We start from the raw sequence: 19476 nt of genomic DNA, 5'->3' as shown, positions 1-19476 counted from the left end.
AAGCTCCTACTTGACAGCTCGTTCCAAGGGGACCATAGTTGATTCATCTAAAAAATGTTGTCTTGTCAAAAAAAAAATTGCATTAAAATGAAAAAAAAGTGATCAAAAATGGTTTTTAATCGTGTTTTTTACCGTTGTACATAAAAATTGACAAAGGGCTTTAGTACCCAATTAAAAACTAATAAAATTTACTTTAAAAGTTTTTGTTGATGTTTTTTTTTTATTTTGTTGTTATTCCAAAGGATTGATTTTAGAAAATTGATATACACTCAACCCCCGGTGGTTAGTCACTTTTTCGTTTGACCCTTCTTTTAGTTTGTACGAACTGTCTAGCGGGCTGATGGGCTTAGGGCTTACTTAGGGCTTTACGACTCTATTATCCCTAGTTTTTGTTTACCGGTATCTCGGTACGCCGATTTTCAATGTTTTAACATTGAACATTGTGTGATTTTTTTTTTTCAAATCCTCAATTTGGCATTTATGGGGCATTTAAATTCCAGATTTAAAACACCCTAAAAGCAAAAAAAAATTAGGTTTAAAGGACTTTTTCAAAAAAAAAAAAAAACTTTAGAACTGTCACTGAGACCCAGTTTTTTAGAAAAAAAAAATTACCACCACCAAAATGTTTTTTACATGAAAACGGCGCACTATACAAAAAAATATGGGGACCCATGCTCGACTGAAAAATTAATATTGCATTGAAAATTTCGATATTTTCCGAAAATCTTTTTTTTTTCTTCGAAATTTCAAGTCTCCGGTACCATAATTTGAAACATCCTAAACTCTTACTCCTCTTATTCATAAACAAAATCGAAAATTTAAAAATTATTAAATTTTCGAGAAAAAAAAGTAAAATTAATAAGTTATTTTTTCATAAAGGTAATCCGGCATCCGGTACTCTTAAGGTATGAACAAGATTGTCCGTTCGGCCCAGACGCAAACGCAAAATTTTGCGCCTGTCATCATAGCCTGCCAGTCATCGACCATAGAGCTTTATGACGTTTCGCGTACACACACTAGCGCACCATTTGATTTTGCTGGCCAGACAAAATTTAACCTCAATCTTTTTTGTGTACGTACACGCAATACATGCGCACGTAGATAACTCTATTGAACAAAGCAACCCCTGAAGATTGTTCGACTGACAGTTGATGGAAAAATCGAACTGGCACAGCGTTCTGCGTTCACCACTGCGTCGAACGGACAATCTTGTTCTTACCTTTAAGCTGAGAGCAAGATTGTCCGTTGGACGCAGTGGTGAACGCAGAACGCTGTGCCAGTTCGATTTTTCCGTCAACTGTCAGTCGAACAATCTGCATGGGGTTGCTTTGTTCAATGGTCGATGACTGGCAGGCTATGATGACAGGCGCAAAACTTTGCGCTTGCGTTCAGTCCTGACGGACAATCTTGTTCTTACTTTTAGCAATTACAAAAGCCGACTCGGTCCTAACCAGGTCCCAGTACCGAAAAGGACCTAATAAAAATAATTTTCTGAAAAAAAACAGGTCCATATATCATAACCTAAAAATTGCTTACAGCACAGAATCGATCAGCAAATCCCTTCTCAAGATACAGACATGGATACAGATTTTCGGAAAGACTCAATGAACAAATTTTTTTTTTGTTTGTTGAGTGTTTTTGAAATAGCCTTGATTGTTATTTGTAATTTGTTGTTTTTTTGGTCACGATATCCTGTTAGTAGTAGACTGTGTGTGATTCAGGATATTTGGTTATGTATCTTGGATCTTTTCAAAAAAATAAAATAACTGTGAAAATTTCATAATACTAAACTCCAAATCAACAAAAAAAAAAGTAAAATTCTAGCAAACTAAAAACTCACTCCATTAAGCATCAAAAATCCATCAGCGCACCCCTCAACCATCATTACTTCCGAAACCGACCACTTGTCAAGTGAAGTCGCCACTGTGGCATATTCGTTTTGTTTTGACTTTTCCTCGTCGCACCGAAGTTGTGTTTCAAATTTCGCGCCGCTCAGCGTTTTGGTTTGGTTGCTGCGTAAAATTTCATTTCAATCAGAATTTGCGTAATTTGCTTGTTAAATTACTCAAAAGTGCCTCTCGCCTCAAAATGGACCGCAAGGAAATCGCCCTGAAGATCGAGCGGCTGGTCCGCAAACAAAAGTACAAACAGCTGCTGGAGCAGGGCGCCGAGCTGAGCCTCCGGGCGGAAACGGCCGACCCGGTGGAGACGTTCGAGGCCGTCACGAAGATCATGGAACAATCGAACGCGCTGCAGAACCAGGGTCGCTGCAAGGACCGGGCGGAGAATGCGACGGAGGTGCTGATGGACGCCCAGGTCCTGAAGATGAGCCATGACGTCGTTCACGCCGCGATGCAAAGGATGGGAAATTCGGAGTTTGCGGACGACGAGCTGGTCGGGGTCATTCTCACCACGTTCGACAGCGACGAGGGCGTCCAGGACTGGGACAAGATAACGCGGGAGGCCGCCTCCGTCTTTCGCATGACCAAGCACAGCCAGTCGCTGTACGGGGCGTTCGACGCGGAAGCGACTCCGGTGCAGAAGGTGGCCCGCCAGCGTGCCCAGCGCCAACGGGTGGACTACGGCCAGGCCAAGAAGCCCGAGACGGTGGACAAGCTGCAGAAGAAGGAAAAGACGGCGCAAAAGTTGAACGTCATTTTCGCGCAAATCAACGAACTGTTCGAGAAGCGACGGGGCGCGCCGATTCCGTACTTTGAGCTGATTTGCGACCCGGAGGACTTTATGAACACGGTGGACAACGCGTTCCAGATTTCCTTTTTGATCCGGGACGGACGGGTTGCGCTCGTGGTGGACGAGAACCACGATCCGTTGATTCGACCGACGACCCAGAGGGAAGCGGACCAGGGGAAGCAGAAAAGCGACACAACGCAGGCCATTCTGGGACTGAATCCGAGAAAGTGGCGCGAAATCGTCGAACGGTACCAGGTGGACGAACCGATGCTGGTTTTGGATCGCGCTGAACACAGTATTCTCAGTCAGTCGCAGCGCAATTAGCAATTTCATCATTCCAAAAGAAGCATTGAACTTTTACGATACGCACAGAGTTTACCCAACTCGTTCGAGTCATTAACCATAGTTTGTAAGGCTTTCGAGCAGCAAGAACTGAACTACAAGTTTTGTTTTCCACTCTTTATTGTTCTAATCCACGACTCTAGCTAATAATTGTCTTGTTTTTTGTTCGGAAAAATTAAACGACTATAAATAACTTAAAAATCTAAAAAGTCCCACACGCGTCTTCTTTTCTCTTAACCCCTAAAAAAGTTATGTTGCGGTGAACACACGTGCCTCACGGTCCTCGCGTCCATCAGTCCGTCAAATCCTTGGTCTGATTCGAGGGATAGACGATCGTTTTGTTGCTATTCTCGTTGAAATCACACTCGTCCTTTCTGGGCAGTTTTGTCGCACTCCTTCGCCGGTGGCCATCGTCAAACAGCAGCTTCTTGATGTTGCTGAACGGGACCTCGAACAGCACCGTCAGCAGGTAGGACGCCCCGAAGATTACGATGTACTCGGTGAGGTCGAGCTGGGAAGATAAGAGAAATAGTTTAAATCTATGTCATTTACAAAATTTGAACTATTATCGGATTTATTTTAAGGAGTAAACCATGCATCTTCGAAACGAAACGAAACTATTGGCACTACGCCCCCCGGGGCATGGCCTTCCTCTAACGTGGGATTTCTGCTCCAGCGCCTCTGACGAGACAGGAGAAACCGGGACCGACGTTTTACTTCACCATCCGATAGAAGCTGCATCTTCATCTAGGGGAAATAAACCCATTTTAAGCCTAATAAGCGGTCTTGTTTGAATGATGCTGGTTAATCTGGAGTGTTCCTTGAAATTCAGTAAAACCAAGTACACCAACGAGTAGAGCAACTTTTTGTGAACATTTCTGTTTATTTTCACTTTTATTAAAAGTTATGCTATTCCTTTTACAAGCATTTTAAAAAAATATTTCAAAAACACATTCTGATCAGTCGTGTGCATTGGGCCACGCCCATTTTTCTATTTTCAGCTTAGTTCTTTTTTTCTTCCAACGCTCGTTTGGGTCTGCTTCGTGCTGCCAAAATTGATGAAATTTTGAGCGAACACTCACGAAAAGTAGCATTTATAGAGAAAGTTTCCTGGCAACACCACAAGCGCTGCTGGTGGTGTTGGTGGCCACCCTTTGTTCTTTATTTGCCTTCGCTTCTCGCTCGGTTTTCTTCAGCCTTCGATTGGAATGGATGGTCAAAATTGAAACGCCAAAAGACTTGCGCGTTTGTTTTTTTGATGGCGCTTGCCAATTATTTACATGTTTCGGGATTATTTTTCAAGTGAGTGACTAAGTAACGGTCAAAAAACATGTTGCCGGTAGTTGAAAGCAATTTTATATCTTAAGCGCTTTGAAATCGTTAGCGAAAGTTAAAAGGTATTGATGGCGACTTTCGTTAAGCAGTTAACCTCTGATCTTGCGTGTGGATGTGTGTGCCACCAAAATTATGAGAAATGGTCTCGCAAAATATAAATTATGATCAAAAGTGCATTAAATTTGACCTTTTTGGCCAGTAAGTGGCATACATTTGCGTGCTTACTCGAGGCGGTGCTGTTGCTGGTAAGTTTACAGCCTAAATAGTATTTTGGAGCTTTAGTTGAGCATCAAACTCTCCATATGACGAAGATAGGTGTTTGATTAGAAAGGGTATATTTCCCCTACATTAAGCTTGAATTCCAAAATAAGCATAGTTAAGCCCTCTAAAATCTAATTATTCAGCGGGGTCAAATTTGAAAATTATTGTAAACAAAAGTGTAAAAATTTTCGAAATAAATTAATGTTTTGAAAAATGAAAATTTTTGGGTCAAGGCCGTTGCAAATATTTCTCCAAGTTTATGATATCGTCAGTTGAAAATTACAGGCTTATTAGGTTACACTTAAAAAAATCATTTATAAAAAAAATTGTGGCAAAATATCACAGTTAAAAAAACGGGCGCATTTCTTTCAAAAATTATTTATAAAATGCAAAAAGAAATCGAAAATTTAATCGTAAAATAAGGTATTATCTGGGTGCTGAATAGTGGTTCGCAAAAAGGGCCTCAATTTTGAACTGTCAAAGTGGAACCAATTTACTGTTCGCCAAAAGTAGAGAGTATTTGTTATCGATCATTGAAAAATGTTTTGTTTTTTTTTTCGCGAGAATGGCAAATTTGTGGCTTTTGAGGACCTGGAGTTGAAGTCAATAAATCTTAAGAAAGTTGAAAGCGAGATCGTCATTTTTTATAATTATGAATTGGAGTTATTTATGGAGTCGATGCGGCTATATCCATCCAGAAGCTGTCTCAATTGTTTAAAACTCTACTTGTTCAGCGAAAAGCTTATCTGTTTGTTGAATTCGCCTTGCATAATAAGCCAGAGAATTTATCTGCAACAACGCAGAATGGCACTCTCGCCGCAGTTCGTGGTCACCCGTAAAAAAGAAAAACATATTCTAACCGATCGAAATTTGAAAAAAAAACACAATTTCACAGCATATAAGTAAAAAATAGACAATATAAAACATATATGTACCACTAATTATAAAACAGCTCATTTAACAGTAAGAAAAAAGTCATGCTTGTGCTTGAACAGCCTCCTACTTTGTAGATGTGAACAAAGTGGGATCAATCGAAAATCACGTTACGCATTCTCTCTATTCATCACCCAGATTTCCCCTACTATTGTTGAATGATTTTAAATCAATACTATCAAAAATTAAAGTTCTCCAATGTGTTTGATTTTTTTTCCATACAAAAATGGATGGAAATTTTAATGCGCACCTTTGACCCGCAAATTTCTTTTTGGGAAACAAAAAATCTTTAATGGTTAGAAATCGGTTAGGCTAAATACTAGTTAAATGGTTTCAAAGATCTCGTGAACCTGAAGTTTTGTAAACCTTATTTTGTAAATTTCAAATATTAGATCAAAATTGTCAAAAAGTGACTTTTCTCAATAATTTTCACAAACATAATTTTTTCACTTTATTTTTGTAAACGCATAAAATTTACTCTAAAACAAGTCGAAACCCCGAATATGAGCTTTTTAGGTAAAGATTATGTATCAAAAAGACCGGTGCGTACCTTTGCCCCGTACTACTCTATTTTTATAAATCATATCAGGGGGTGTTTAATGTTTAGTTTTAGTGAATTATCCACGTCCAGCACCGCAAAAAAAATGTTTTTTCTCAAAACACTATTTTTTCCTCAAAACATAGATTTTTTGAAAACCAATGATTGTAAACTAATTGTATTAGTGTATAAGGCTGGTACAAATATTTTTAAAAGTTTTTGTCACCCCCCTTCAAAATTGTCCCGAAAAATCAGGGGGCAAAAAAAATATTTTTACAATAAACTTCAAAATTTCAATGAAAACTAAAATGCAACCAGCTGAAATCAAATTTAAATACATTCTCCTGCGTGTAAAATCATTTTTAGTATGTTTGGGTTTATTAAAAAATCTTAAGATTTTTTGAAAATTTTCGATGCAAAATCTTTTTTTTCGATACAATTTTTGTTTCTGTCAGATCTTAGATTTTTTGAAAACTAATGATTGCAAAACAACTGAACTAGTGTAAAATGCATTTTAAAACACTTTTTTCGTTTAAATGTGAAGACTATGGCTTGTTATTTAAATTTTTATATTTTTTTATTTTTTTGCCCCCCCCCCCTTGACCTCGGCCAGGGCCGAGGGACAAAAACTTTTTTAAATATTTGCATCGGCCTAATGCATTTTCCAACAACTCTTTCAAAAGATATACATTTTTGAATGTTAATATATCATTTTTGTATGGAGAGCTGCAAAACTTGTATGGTAAATTATATGGACAAACTTATGATGCAAGGTGGCTTTTTTGGGCATCAAAGGCACCAAAAAAGTTTCAGCCAGATAAGAAACACAAAAAAAGTCGAATGACCGAAATTTTAGAAAATTACTCCTTTTAATTAAATGGTACAAAATATGAACAGATCCTTCGGCTTTTACTCACCAAAACCATCGAAACGAAGTTAAAGTGCGTCGCCGACCGTACCCTTCCAACGTTGAAGAAAAAGATCGGGAACTGCGTCAGGTAGATGGCGTACGATATCTTGGTGGTCACCCGGAATCCCCGCCAGGAGAACAGCTCGATTAGTTTATCTGCGATAAAAATACGGTCATTTATGGAAAAAAAAATAAAATCTCCCTCAACTCACTGGAATATCCCAGCTGGGACGCGAACACGGTCCACGCGAAGAAGATGCACCACGCGATCGGGGAGAAGGCGGCGTAGTTGGCCGCGTGCAGCGGATTGTACTGGTAGTCGATGGATCCCATCGGGGCCGGTCCGAAGAAGGCCAACACCAGCAGAATGCTGGTCGCGTACCAGCCCAGCCGGAGTTGGTTCTGTTGGTGAAACGAAAAAAAAATGATGATTTTTAGAAAGTCTATTAGTCACTTCCAAATTATTCAATCCTACTTTTTGTGAATCAATTTCGAAGAATGGGTTTGTGACGCAAATGAGGAGTTCTCGAAGAAATCGGTGATTTTCTGCTTAATTATGACATCAAAAAAATAGAGGAAATTCAGCGCCGTACCTAGGGGTTGGCGCAGTTGGCGACCGCCAAGGGCGCCAGCCCTTGGGGGGCGCCGAAAACGATGGTTGTACAAATTTGTCATGTTATTATAAAATCCTAGAAAGGTATTCAGAACAAAAGGGGCGCCAAATTTTAAAGTAGGACTACAAAATAACTCGATAATCTTGGTCGGAATATTTCAAATATTACTTATAACACTTGGGGCGCCAAAATCAACTATTTCAATAGTTGTACCAGAATTAAATCTAAAATTAAATTCTCTCAATTCATTTATCAAAGGGGGCGCTCAAGTGGCAAAAATTTCAGGGTTTTATAACAATTCTTTGAAATAGCTAGAGATTTTATATTCCAACTACAGTATATAAAATTCAATTTAAATTTCACCAGTTTTAATTTTGCTTCTAGGGTCAATAATTTGAAGAATGTTAGTAACATTTTCCTGGAAAATTTTTGTTTTGTTATGTTTTAATGGAATGGATAAAGTTGCTTATCTACACTTACACAAACGGTTCTAAAAGCTTTGTGTGTAGAGGGTGACTATTCTCGAGATTTTCAATTTCCCAGGAACCGAGAGTTGAATTTGGAAATTTCCCGGGAATTCCCGGGACCTGGTAGTGTTTATAACTATGCCAATAGTGCCAGTAATGTATAAAGAAAAGTTAAATTATTTTCAATGAATTCAGTTACGATTTATTCATGCTTATTTAATGAAACGTTAATTAGTAGCCTCATTATTTTTGGGAACTATGATCTACTTCTTGATTTTTTTCTGAATTTGCAATACAACTTGTTGTATGAACTTGTTATTAGATTTTTGTGAAATAACAAAATAGCTAATATATAATTTCCCAGTATCGGGATTTTTACAATATAATAAATAGCGACTCAAAACAAAAATTTTAATATTTTTTTTTTCTTTTTTAAAACTGTAAATATGCATTGAAGAAATAGTGATCCGGAAAACCCGAATGTTCACATTTGGCGGACTTTACAAAGATTTCCAGAGTTTTTTTCTAAGATATAATTTAATATTGTGGTTTAAGCGAAACACAAAATTACTCCATGACATCAAAAAAGGAAATTACCTTGATACAGCGAAATTAAAATAATAAGAATAAAAAAAAATGGATTATAAGAATTGCTATGATTGAAAGAGGATATGAAAATTATACTCTTAGAAATAATAAACAAAAATATAAAAAATAGACTTTCTCCTTGTGGCTAACTGATAAGTATGCTTTAAGGTTAATTTTGGGGTCCACATTATTTTAAATTTTCCCAATTATAGTTATTGGAATTTTTAATAAGTTAAAATTTACACTTTCTGAATTAGAAGATAAGAGAAGCATTGGTTCATTTGAACTTGAACATCTTACATTGAACACCCAATGTTCTGAACAATTTCGAATTTTCAATTTTTTTTATTTGTTTGCTTCTACCAAATTTCCCGGGAATCGAGAAGTCCAAAAATGGTCGATTTCCCGGGAATTCCCGCTCGTCACCCTCTATTTGAGTGTAATGGTTTTTATACAAAATTTTAAGAAACTTTAGATGTCGAAAAATAAACACAAAAAAATTCAATGTGTTAAAAAGGTAAAAACAAATTGCCTTTGTTTGAAGCTATGAATTTTCAAAAAACAAATTTTAGGAATTGATTGATTGATATAATCAAAAAACACAGTCACAGAGAAGAGAAATATTGTTTTCAAAAATAAATTCTAAAGGAATCCATCCAAAAACAAGTTTGAAAATGAGTCCATTTTCTAATCAGTTATACTATTTTTTCAGGAATGCAGGAAAATGCTGATACAATGAAATTTAAGCTAGGTCAGATTAAATTCTGTTTAAAACGATAAAACAACACTTTGCTGCTCTTAATTCTAAAGCACCTTTTCGTTACAACCTATCTGTATTGGAAAGATATAAATCGATTGAAATAGTTTAAAAATAATAAAACATTTATTTGAATATTCTTCAAAGAATTAAATTGTGGTTGGATTTTTTAGCTGTTATATTTATTCAATCAATTACCATTATATTATTAAAACTCTTTGAAGCAATCACTGAAAATATAAGTAAACATATCAAAATGATGAAAAATTTGGAGGGGTGCCAAATTGATGCTTCGCCAAGGGCGCCGTGGACCCTAGGTACGGCTCTGAGAGGAAATATACCCATTTTAATCACTCTAAGCCGTTTTCAGATGTATCAACTATGTAAAGTTGCTTGCTCACTTTTCTTTGAGCTATTTATTACTTTGGAGCAGTCAAAAACACTTTATGAAAGCTGTAATTCATGATCAAAGTGCTGATAGGCCGATAATAGAAATAGGCTGAGAAAAGGTATAGTTCCCCTACTTGGAATTTTTTAAATAAGGATAACTAAATATTCAATAGTTAATTAACTGTAAATTCAAAAACTCGTCGATTTACTAAATGAGCTAAGATGCTTTGAAACAATAATTGAAATGATATTTATGAAAAATAAAAACTACCGATTCTCCAAAGAATCAAAATGTGATTTCAATTGCTGCTTTGAATATAAAACACGAATCAAAAAATTCTTCCAAAGAGTCCCCCCCCCATCCCGTCTCGCAAATGCAGAACGTGACCAAAGCCACGAATCTGGCTGTGTTTAGTGTCCCGCAAATTGACGGCGCTGACGAGTATACTCACCGGTGTTAGACGGTGCGATTTGTAGACACGACACGCGTAACCCAGCAAAACGCCCATCAGGTAAACGGTCAACCGGTAGTACGGAATGATGTACATCAGGTCGGCCGTGTCGAACAGTTGTTTCACGCTGAAAAAAAAAATGCAAAATACAAAACGATGATGGGGAGGATGGTTTTAATGTAAAGCATGGCATTAATATGTGTACTTAGAAGGTAATTTAGGACCGAGGCTCATAACTAACGGCGGGGACGTGCGGTCAGGCCTCGGAGAGTTGCATGTTACATGTCTCAAGAAAGAAAAAATACTAACCGACCGTAATTAGTGGGATGCGATAGGAATAAGCAATTCTTGAACTAATCCGCGGTTAGTGCAGCAGTTTGTGATACTTAGAGTGCAGTTTGCAGTCATTTGATGTCAATTAGGAAGTAAGGATTAAACGTGTGTCGGATGCTTGATGTGTTATTTGGGATTGTTTACATGAGGAAACGAAATAAGTTGTGTTCCCCTAAAACTAAAAAGATTTTACATTTCATATGAAACAAGGACAGATTGACCAAGAACCATAAAAACAGAAAAAAAAATCTTCTGCTGTATGGTCTAATTCTCAACTCAGCTCTGGGTTTGATTCTGGGTTTTATTGTTTTGTTAACATTTGCCACAAAGCATATTTTTCATGAGAAATCTGAGTAAATTGAAGACTTAAATTAAGGCTTAGCCGTAACTTGAAGCAGTATTTTCGATACAGCCTAAAAGACAAAACGTTCGAATGGTTTGTCTATTTAGAAGTTTAGGCAATAATAAATTGTTGGTCCCTATTTTTTTAAAGAAAAACATTAAAGAGCTTATTGAAATGAAAATAAAGTAATTGGAGAGAAATAAATAAATGGTTTCTTTTAGCCATCCAAAAAGCTGATGTTTGAACGAATGAAAAAACTCAGAAAGAAATTATACAAGAAGCAAATTGATTTGAAAGAATATAGTTTAAAATATGTTGATTTGTAAAAAAATCTTATAAACTGTTGAAATAATGAACACACCAAAAATCACTGATACAAGAATGAACTATTTTGAAGAATATACCTTTTGAATTTTTTTTCAGTTCAGTCTTTTCCATAATCTTGTTAAGAAACTGCTCATGTTGAAACAAAAAGGGACAACAATTTAAAATTTTAACAATAAATAAATTGTGGCAATCGATTTTACGTTCCAATTTCTATCCAATAAGTCCTCAATCGATCAAAAGAGCAATTCTTTGAGATTTCGGCTATCCATTTTTTCCTTTCTAAATCTCGCCAAAACTTTCAGAGTGCCTTCCGTATGCCCAAAGAAGCCAATTTGCTTAATCAATTTGTCCATATCATTTTCCAAACAAATTTCGCAACTGTCCATAAAAAAATGGTATGTGATAATTTAAAAGTTGGATTCTTTTGAAAAATAGAACGATTTCATTTTTTTTACCAAATTGGTAGGTACGGTTGAGGGCTGTATATAAAAAATGATAAACGGATTTTTCTTTCTTGATGATATTTAAATTCACTTTTTGTCAATAAATATTGATTTCAAAATAAAAACATGACTTTGTTTGGGGACATAAAATGCAACCTTTATAAAAATATTGCAGAATGGACAAAAAATCTAAGTAAATCAATATAAATGTTTAAAAAGAGGTGATTTTAAAAAATTAATGACGTATATTAAAAAATTACCAAACTCTTCAATTTATAAACAAAATTAAATCAAAAAGTATTTGAGTAAAGTTTTGACAAAATACACCTGTTTTAAATAATTCTAAGGTACTTTTCTGAAAATGTCGCAGCTTTTCATTTTTTTAAAACAGTGTCACCAATTATTAAATAAAATATTTTCGAAGAGGTGATTCCCACAAGTGCTCGTTTTTTGCAACGATATCTCAAAACAAATGCTTCGATTTCAATGTGAAAAAATTGAAATTGTGTGAAATTTTCTGCTCTTTTCAATAAAAAATATAGCGAAATTTTTAAAATCTTGCCCAACATTTGAAAAATTCCAAAAAGTAGGGGAACAGCATTTAATTCGAGTGATAAATAGCTCAATAAGAAGTGAGCAAGCAAGTTTCTATCATAAGTTTTGCAAAATTAGCTGTTTTTGGATGGAGTTAGAAGCGAGAGCTTAACCTGCCAAACATACGAGAATTTCCCCTAGTTCGTGATTTTAAAAATGTTCATAATATATATTTTCATTTATTAACATTGAAAATCAGACAGGACCAGATTTGATAAACCCGGTCAGCCACTTTCGCACCGAACCCGATGACGATGTTTTCACAAAAATGGGTTGCACCTTTTCCCGGCGTTAAAATTCTTCCTTCACTCAGTCGCCAGCCAGCGACAAGTTAAGACGTGTTTTGCTCGTGTTGTCATCTCGCGTGTTTGGAAGTTTTTGACGGATGGAGGTGGAGGAATCCTCCGAGGAGGAAGATTTTCGTCCCGTCCGCGGGAATCGGAAGCGGAAGAAGTCCAGCGAGGTCACTGAAATTGGCATCGAAGGAGAAAAAGTTGAGAAGACCCTGCTCAATAGCAACAAATTCAGCGCGCTTTCGGGCGACAAAAACAACAACAATGCCAGCCCAGCAGGAGGAGGAGACGCGGTTCCAGCACCCGGCCAGTCGGCAATGAAACAAAAGCAACCACCTTTGGTGGTGAAGAACACCACGGATTTTTACAAGCTCAATCCGATTTACAAACTAACCCGATTTGGAACCAAGGTGACCTGCTTCTCTGTCAAAGATTTTGACAAGTTTCAGGAGCTCCTCAAGAGGAAGAAAGTGGAATTCTACACCCACGAACGGCGGAGCAAACGAAATCATCGGGTAGTTCTTCGTGGTTTACCTGATGAACTGAAACCGGACGAGGTCACGTACCTGCTGAAGAGGGATCTCAAGCTGGACGCGCTGGAGGTGCATGTCATCAAGCGGAAGGAAAAGTACACCGTGGACGAATCTCCGTACATTGTGGTCTTCCCCAAGGGTTACACCAATCTGAAGAAGCTCTCTGCAATGAAAGTTGTGGCAAGCACTATCATCCGGTGGGAGGCCTACCGGAACAAGCGGCCGAACGTGACCCAGTGCAGGAACTGTTTGCAGCTGGGTCATGGAACCAGGAATTATCACCTGAAAGGGAGGTGCAACAACTGTGGGGGTCCCCACAAGACGGACGAGTGCAAAGTCGCGTGTTTACACAATCCTTGTGTTATTCTCTTTTTCCCCTTCATTCTTGCATTCCCAATCATCCCCTCTACAGAACGTAGCCACAAAACAAAATTCGTCAATACAGTATACTGCCACTCAAATCTAGTCCGTCCCATATGTTAATTGGTTAATTTATAGTTAACGATGCAATTTTGTTAAAAATCATGTGAACTATCAGAAAAAAACCAATAAAAGTTAGTAGTTTTATTCCAGAAAACCGTAGCAAATTCCACTTTTTCGTGAAATCCTAACACGAAACCTTATGGGCGGGACAAATAATTTTATTTGCCTTGCGTTTTTCTCGGCTTGCTAGATTGCTCTGGCAGTTTAACGGGTCGTAGTGCGTGAACGGTTCCCAATCTCCCTCTCCCGTTCTTTCTTTGCGGTTTTCGGAGAAAACAAAAGAATCATTGGCGAGTGTTCGTGAACGAAGAAAAGAGAAGGAGTGATAGAAATACAAGAAGAGAACTCACAAACCATAGTGACGGTCGCTATACCCCCCGATAATATGGTGCAAGGATCGATCAAATGATAGTTTTTTTGTTTCTCATTTACAACACTGCTAGAAGCTATTGAAAATACAAAAAAAAACAGCTTATTCCTTTTGAATTTAAATCAAATTTAATGCCATTTAAAGTTATGTCTGCGAAATTATATAAAATTAATGTTGATAATTTTAAATTATATACGGTATTATTTTCTCTTTTTTTGAGGTGTTCATCATTCTGTTCATTTTGTTTTTGTCATTTAATTTTGAGGGAGCCACATGGTTGTTCACCATTCGCAACATGTTTTTGATGCTCAAATAGTATTTTGATTAGAAATAGCTGAAAAATCATTTAAAAAATACTCACGACGTCCCGAAGTACACGTAGTTCGACAGCCGCAGGTTGTAGGTGATGAAGAAGCGGTGCACGGTGCTGACGAGTGCGAGCACGACCAGCGCGATCGCACCCTTCCGGGGCCACTTCCAGAGGGCCCAGATGAACAGCGGCGACACCGCAAACAGTTCCGTGTCGATGCCCACGTGGTGCGTGTGCGTCAGACACATGTCCTTAAAGCCAAAGTAGTTGTGGATGAAGAGCATGTTGCGCCACCAGTACTTCTTGCAAATGTCCCCGTGCCCGGTGACGACCAGGTTCCACTGGGGGCCACTGCCGAGGAAGGGGAGCACGAACGTGCAGAACAGGATGAGCGCTCCCAGGGGTGGAGCTATCCGAAGAAGGCGACCGATGTAGTCCTGGTAGAGTTTGACCCGCTTGCCGCGCATCCAACGACCCACAAGCGAGTAGGTGGTGAGGAAGCCGCTGAACATGATGAACGGGTCGGTGAAGATGGATGCTGCCCGGCCGATCACGGTCCACGGTTGACCGAGGGCCTGCGGAGGGTACGAAAAACAAGAAAGAAGATGTTAAGGGACCCACCCTGATCAACCTTTTACAACTCCAACTTACCTCACTCATCCCGGTGCGATTCGTGTACGGATTGAAGAACATCGCCATCGATTTGTGTGCAATGATCAGGAGCAGGGCGTTCAGAAAGCGGATTCCGTGCACGCACGCCACATCGTTCGGATCGTCCTTGACGCAGAAGATGGTCCGCGTGTTACGGATCAACGAAAAGGACGTTAGCCAAGTGTCTTTGGGGGGGAAAAAATGGGAAATAAACGTTGCAATAATTTCCTAAGAAAAAACGCCCAGCTTCAAATAGCTTCAATCAACCAAAAGTGCACTCTTACCGTAACGAGGACTTACTTTTGCTGTCCGATCGGAGCTCGTACGCGGTGGACAGGAGCACCACGACTAGGTAGACGACGAACCCCGCCCAAACGCGGCCCGTGTTGGGTGTGTAGTACCGGTTCCAGACGGAATCGCGAACCTCGCACAGTTCCGGCTCGATGAGTACGTCCAGCCGCAGGCCAGTGCCCTCGGTGGAGTCACGCAGGAACTCGGCTAGCGAGTGTTGGACATCCTGCGGGCTGCACGCCGCCGGAACGCAGAGGCCCCAGTTGATGGTGGAGAAGCGGGGTACTCGGTGCCCTGGCTGGGAAAGAGAGGAGGAATAGAATGGGGAATCAGCTGGGAATTCAATTAATTGTTTCTTAAACTATATTTATTATATTTTTTTTCAATTACAGAAGATTACTCAAACCGATCGCCATTTAAAAGTCCAACCCGGATTTTCATAAAAAAAGACAAACTTTTAATAGCACTGTTCGTATAGTTACTCCGATTTTTCTCGAATTTAGCATTCAAGTTTCTTTGGTATCCAAAATAGCAAATTAGGTTATCCAAAAAATTACGTTTTATAACGTTTTTCGTAAAACAACAATTTTTCATGAAATCATCTCCGATTCGTTGGGCTTTTAATGAAAAATACTAAGACATTTAGTTATAGATGTTATGAATGCTTTCTTTGTTGAAAATATGTTTCAATGAATTTTAAGAATGTTTTACGTAACATATCCAAAAATGATGGATATTCATCAGTAGGATTCTGAGATATGATTTTTTGTTAATCAAACTAAATGGACCATGCTTCTCCATCGAAATTAGTTCCCTGGACATTTTTCTGGAGACGCAGGGTGATTTATGTTTAACTAATGTACCCAATTCAAAAGATCATATGTATCAGAAACCTGTTGAACATTTTTGGATATGTTACGTTAGAGCAATTCCAGCACAAAACAGGAATTGAATATTCATCAGAAACTGATGAAAATTCACCAATTCCTGTTGTTTTACTACATATTTTTTGCCATAAAATCTGTCACCATTTCCTGATGAATATTACCATATTTTTTCTGTGTAATTAGCTTTAGATTTTACCAATTGAGATGCTTTACCCTGCATTTTGTTGCATTTTTGAAATTCAATTGAATTTTGCCTAAGCTACAGCCTTTTAATTATATGTGACGTTTTTGAAACATGCAACTTCCCGTTGTCCTGGAGTGCTCATATTTTGGCTAGATGCTAGTTTTATATGTACAAACAACCCCTGAAAATTTCAGGCAGATTGGTGGGGTCAATGCGAGATGGGTATGCTTTGCTCGTGGACTTGCTCTTAAGTTCCATTTCTGTATGGGCAGCTGCCAAAATTTTATAGAGACTTGTTTTGGTATTTCATATTCTTTCAATTCAATTTATTTAGGTACTCTTTTGTTTTTCTATTCTTTCAAGGCAATTTATTCTTTTTTAGTTATAATCTTAAGTGTTTTTTTTTCTTGTATCAATAATATTTTAGTTTGTTTGAACACGAGTTCAGTGCTTTGAAATAGTGTCTTAAAAAAGTCCCCGGTGGTTGGTCACTTTTTCGTTTGACACTTTTTTAGTGTGTACCCCGTTGGTTGGTCAAAGTCAAACTAAAAAGTGACGAACTGTCACTTTTTACACGGCGCTCACGCACACTATCAAAACAAACGTCTAGTAGTGTGTGTGAACTCCGTGTAAAAGGGGTGTCAAACTAAAACGTGACCCCGTTCGTTTGACAACAGTTGGTGTCAAACCATCGGGGTTTGAGTGTGTACTCTGGGTGGTGAATAGAGAGAATGCGTAACGTGATTTTCGAATAATCCCACTTTGTTTCGCTTCGCTAGGAGACGGTGATTTTAGCGGATTGCAGACTGGATTTTCGCCATGTGATGTGATGATTGTCTAAGCCCAAGTTGCCTAGGAATCGATAATTGGGAATAGAACCAATTCCACCTGAACCAGATTCTCACCACCATGGCAGCCGTCCATTGCCGACCGCTCCCATCTTCACCGCGCACCAGGGACAAGGAAAGGGAATGATCCCACTTTGTTTACATTTACAAAGTAGGAGGCTGTGCAAGCACAAGCATGACTTATTTTACTGGTGAATGAACTATTTTATAATTAGTGGTATGGTAAATTTTGTATGTTTTCAAGTTTCGATCGATAAAAAGAGCTTTTTCTTTTTTACGGGTGACGAAGAACTGCAGCGAAAATGTCAATTCCCTGGCTGGTTTTGAAATCCTGCAGCTCTTCCTGGTCCAGCGGAAAAACATCGCTAATTCTAGCGAAGCTGATCCAACAAACAGAGAAGATTTTAACTAAACCGGTTGGTTTTCAAACGGAATCAAACAATTCAGACAGCTTCTGGATGGATACAACCGCATCGACTCCCTTAACAACTTCAAATTATATTTATAAAAAATGAGGATCTCGCCATCATTCATTATTAATTAATAACACTACTCGACATTTTGAAGTTAATGTCAGTGAAAGATACAATTTCGTCAAGGTATGATTGATTTGGGCTCCCTGAATGTGAACTGCTGCAATGAAAATAATTGAATTTTAGTGAATTCCCAGCCAACAAATAAAATTGTAAATTTAGGGTATAAATGGTATGGTGTCATTTTAAGAAACCTTGCGCACTAGCGTTCGGGGGAAAAAAACCGGTATATTTTTGGGATCAATTCATAGCGCTTAGCAATGCTCTACAAAGATGTTCCCCGAATCAAAACCTATAAGAAATCTCTAAGACGAGAAATTTGTATCGGGTTGTGGAAAAATTTCTAGAAGAAGAGTTAAAAAGTGAAAAATATATCAAGTTTATTGATTGAAATTCCATTCTAACTTCAGTTTGAATCCCAGGGTTGATGGAAGCTAAGGTGTATAAAGAGGTTTGCAATTGCCTCAACAATCAAGCCTTCGGACACTTAGTTTCGAGTGGGAATCTCGCAATCGAATGTAGAGCGAATAAATTAGATTTTGGTTTTTTGTTAAACTTCAAAATTTCACGGAAAAAAAAAGTGCAATCAGCTGGATTCAATTTAAAATGAATTCCCCTGCGTTTAGAATTATTTTTAACTTGTTTGGGTTGCTTTAAAATTTAATTCGATGTTCGTTATCGCAAACATTTTTATTTTTTTCAAATCTTACATTTTTTTTTGAAAACTAATGATTGCAAAGCAACTGAACAGGTGTAAAATTCATTTAAAAACTAACTAAATCCACCTACGTGGTTGATGCCTTCCTCACTTTTTACCAACAATGGGTAACATTGGACACATATTTCAGCTATTTTTTTAGATCCAGAAAAATAAGTACACATATATAACTTAAGTGATCATAACTCGAGACAGGGTTGCCAGATCTTCAATGATGTGGACTTGTTGGAAAGGTCTCTTGATTACCTAACCAACGATGGGTCGGATGGTGGATCCGGACATCGTTTACATACATTTAAGTGAGATCCGGCTTCAAAAAAGCACATAAATATCACTTAAGTGGTCATAACTCGAGACAGGGTTGCCAGATCTTCAATGTTGTGGACTTGTTGGAAAGGTCTCTTGATTACCTAACCAACGATGGGTCGGATGATGGATCCGGACATCATTTACATGCATATAAATGAGATCCGGATATATGTGAATACACATTTTTATACATAACTTTTGAACTACTTATCGAAACTTCAAACAATTCAATAGCGATGTATGGGACCCTAAACCAAGTCGAATGCAACTGGTTTGGTCAAAATCGGTTCAGCCAGTGCTGAGAAAACTCAGTGAGAATTTTGGTCACATACATACATACACACACATACACACACACATACACACACACATACACACACACATACACACACACATACACACACACAGACATTTGTTCAGTTTTCGATTCTGAGTCGATATGTATACATGAAGGTGGGTCTTTAAGCTTTTAATGAAAAGTTCATTTTTAGAGCAGGATTATAGCCTTACCTCAGTGAGGAAGGCAAAAAAATGGGTGCAAATGATGAAACTGTGGCTTTATATTTCATTATTTATATTTTTTATTTTTTTTTGCCACTCCCTCGACCTCGGCCAAAGCCGAGGGATAAAAACTTTGAAAAATATTTGCACCGACCTAATTTCACTTAAAAAGTTAGAAGTTGCAGCCGGTCGATATACCAATCAAAAAATCACGAGAAAAGATATCAAGGTTTTTTTAAAGACCTAC

The 19476-nt window shown here is 38.0% G+C and overlaps 2 protein-coding genes across 2 annotated transcripts in view; one reads left to right on the top strand and one right to left on the bottom strand.

Moving 5' to 3' along the window:
* The first annotated feature begins 1971 nt into the window (after window positions 1-1971).
* Window positions 1972-3227, top strand: LOC6042690 (EP300-interacting inhibitor of differentiation 3). Its single transcript, XM_001870676.2, has one exon. It carries the CDS (start codon window positions 2089-2091, stop codon window positions 3013-3015), a length of 927 nt encoding a protein of 308 aa, XP_001870711.1. The 5' UTR covers window positions 1972-2088; the 3' UTR covers window positions 3016-3227.
* Window positions 3136-19476, bottom strand: part of LOC6042689 (nose resistant to fluoxetine protein 6) — a 53029-nt gene continuing 36688 nt past the window's right edge. Inside the window, exons 4-10 of the mRNA XM_038259212.1 lie at window positions 15259-15547; window positions 14959-15143; window positions 14359-14882; window positions 10279-10405; window positions 7223-7412; window positions 7018-7166; window positions 3136-3544 (exon numbers count right to left, since the gene is read on the bottom strand). Of these exons, the coding sequence (XP_038115140.1) occupies window positions 3326-3544; window positions 7018-7166; window positions 7223-7412; window positions 10279-10405; window positions 14359-14882; window positions 14959-15143; window positions 15259-15547 (1683 nt within the window). The 3' untranslated portion in view covers window positions 3136-3325. The remainder of the gene's footprint in view (window positions 3545-7017; window positions 7167-7222; window positions 7413-10278; window positions 10406-14358; window positions 14883-14958; window positions 15144-15258; window positions 15548-19476) is intronic.

This window comes from Culex quinquefasciatus, chromosome 1 (assembly GCF_015732765.1).
Source record: "Culex quinquefasciatus strain JHB chromosome 1, VPISU_Cqui_1.0_pri_paternal, whole genome shotgun sequence".
NCBI classification, from domain to species: domain Eukaryota; kingdom Metazoa; phylum Arthropoda; class Insecta; order Diptera; family Culicidae; genus Culex; species Culex quinquefasciatus.
Note: the sequence above shows the minus strand (reverse complement) of the source record. Positions and strands in the feature narration are given on the sequence as shown.

Coding starts and splice junctions, on each gene's coding strand:
- LOC6042690 (XM_001870676.2), top strand. CDS start 2,089: ATGGACCGCAAGGAAATCGCCCTGAAGATCGAGCGGCTGGTCCGCAAA.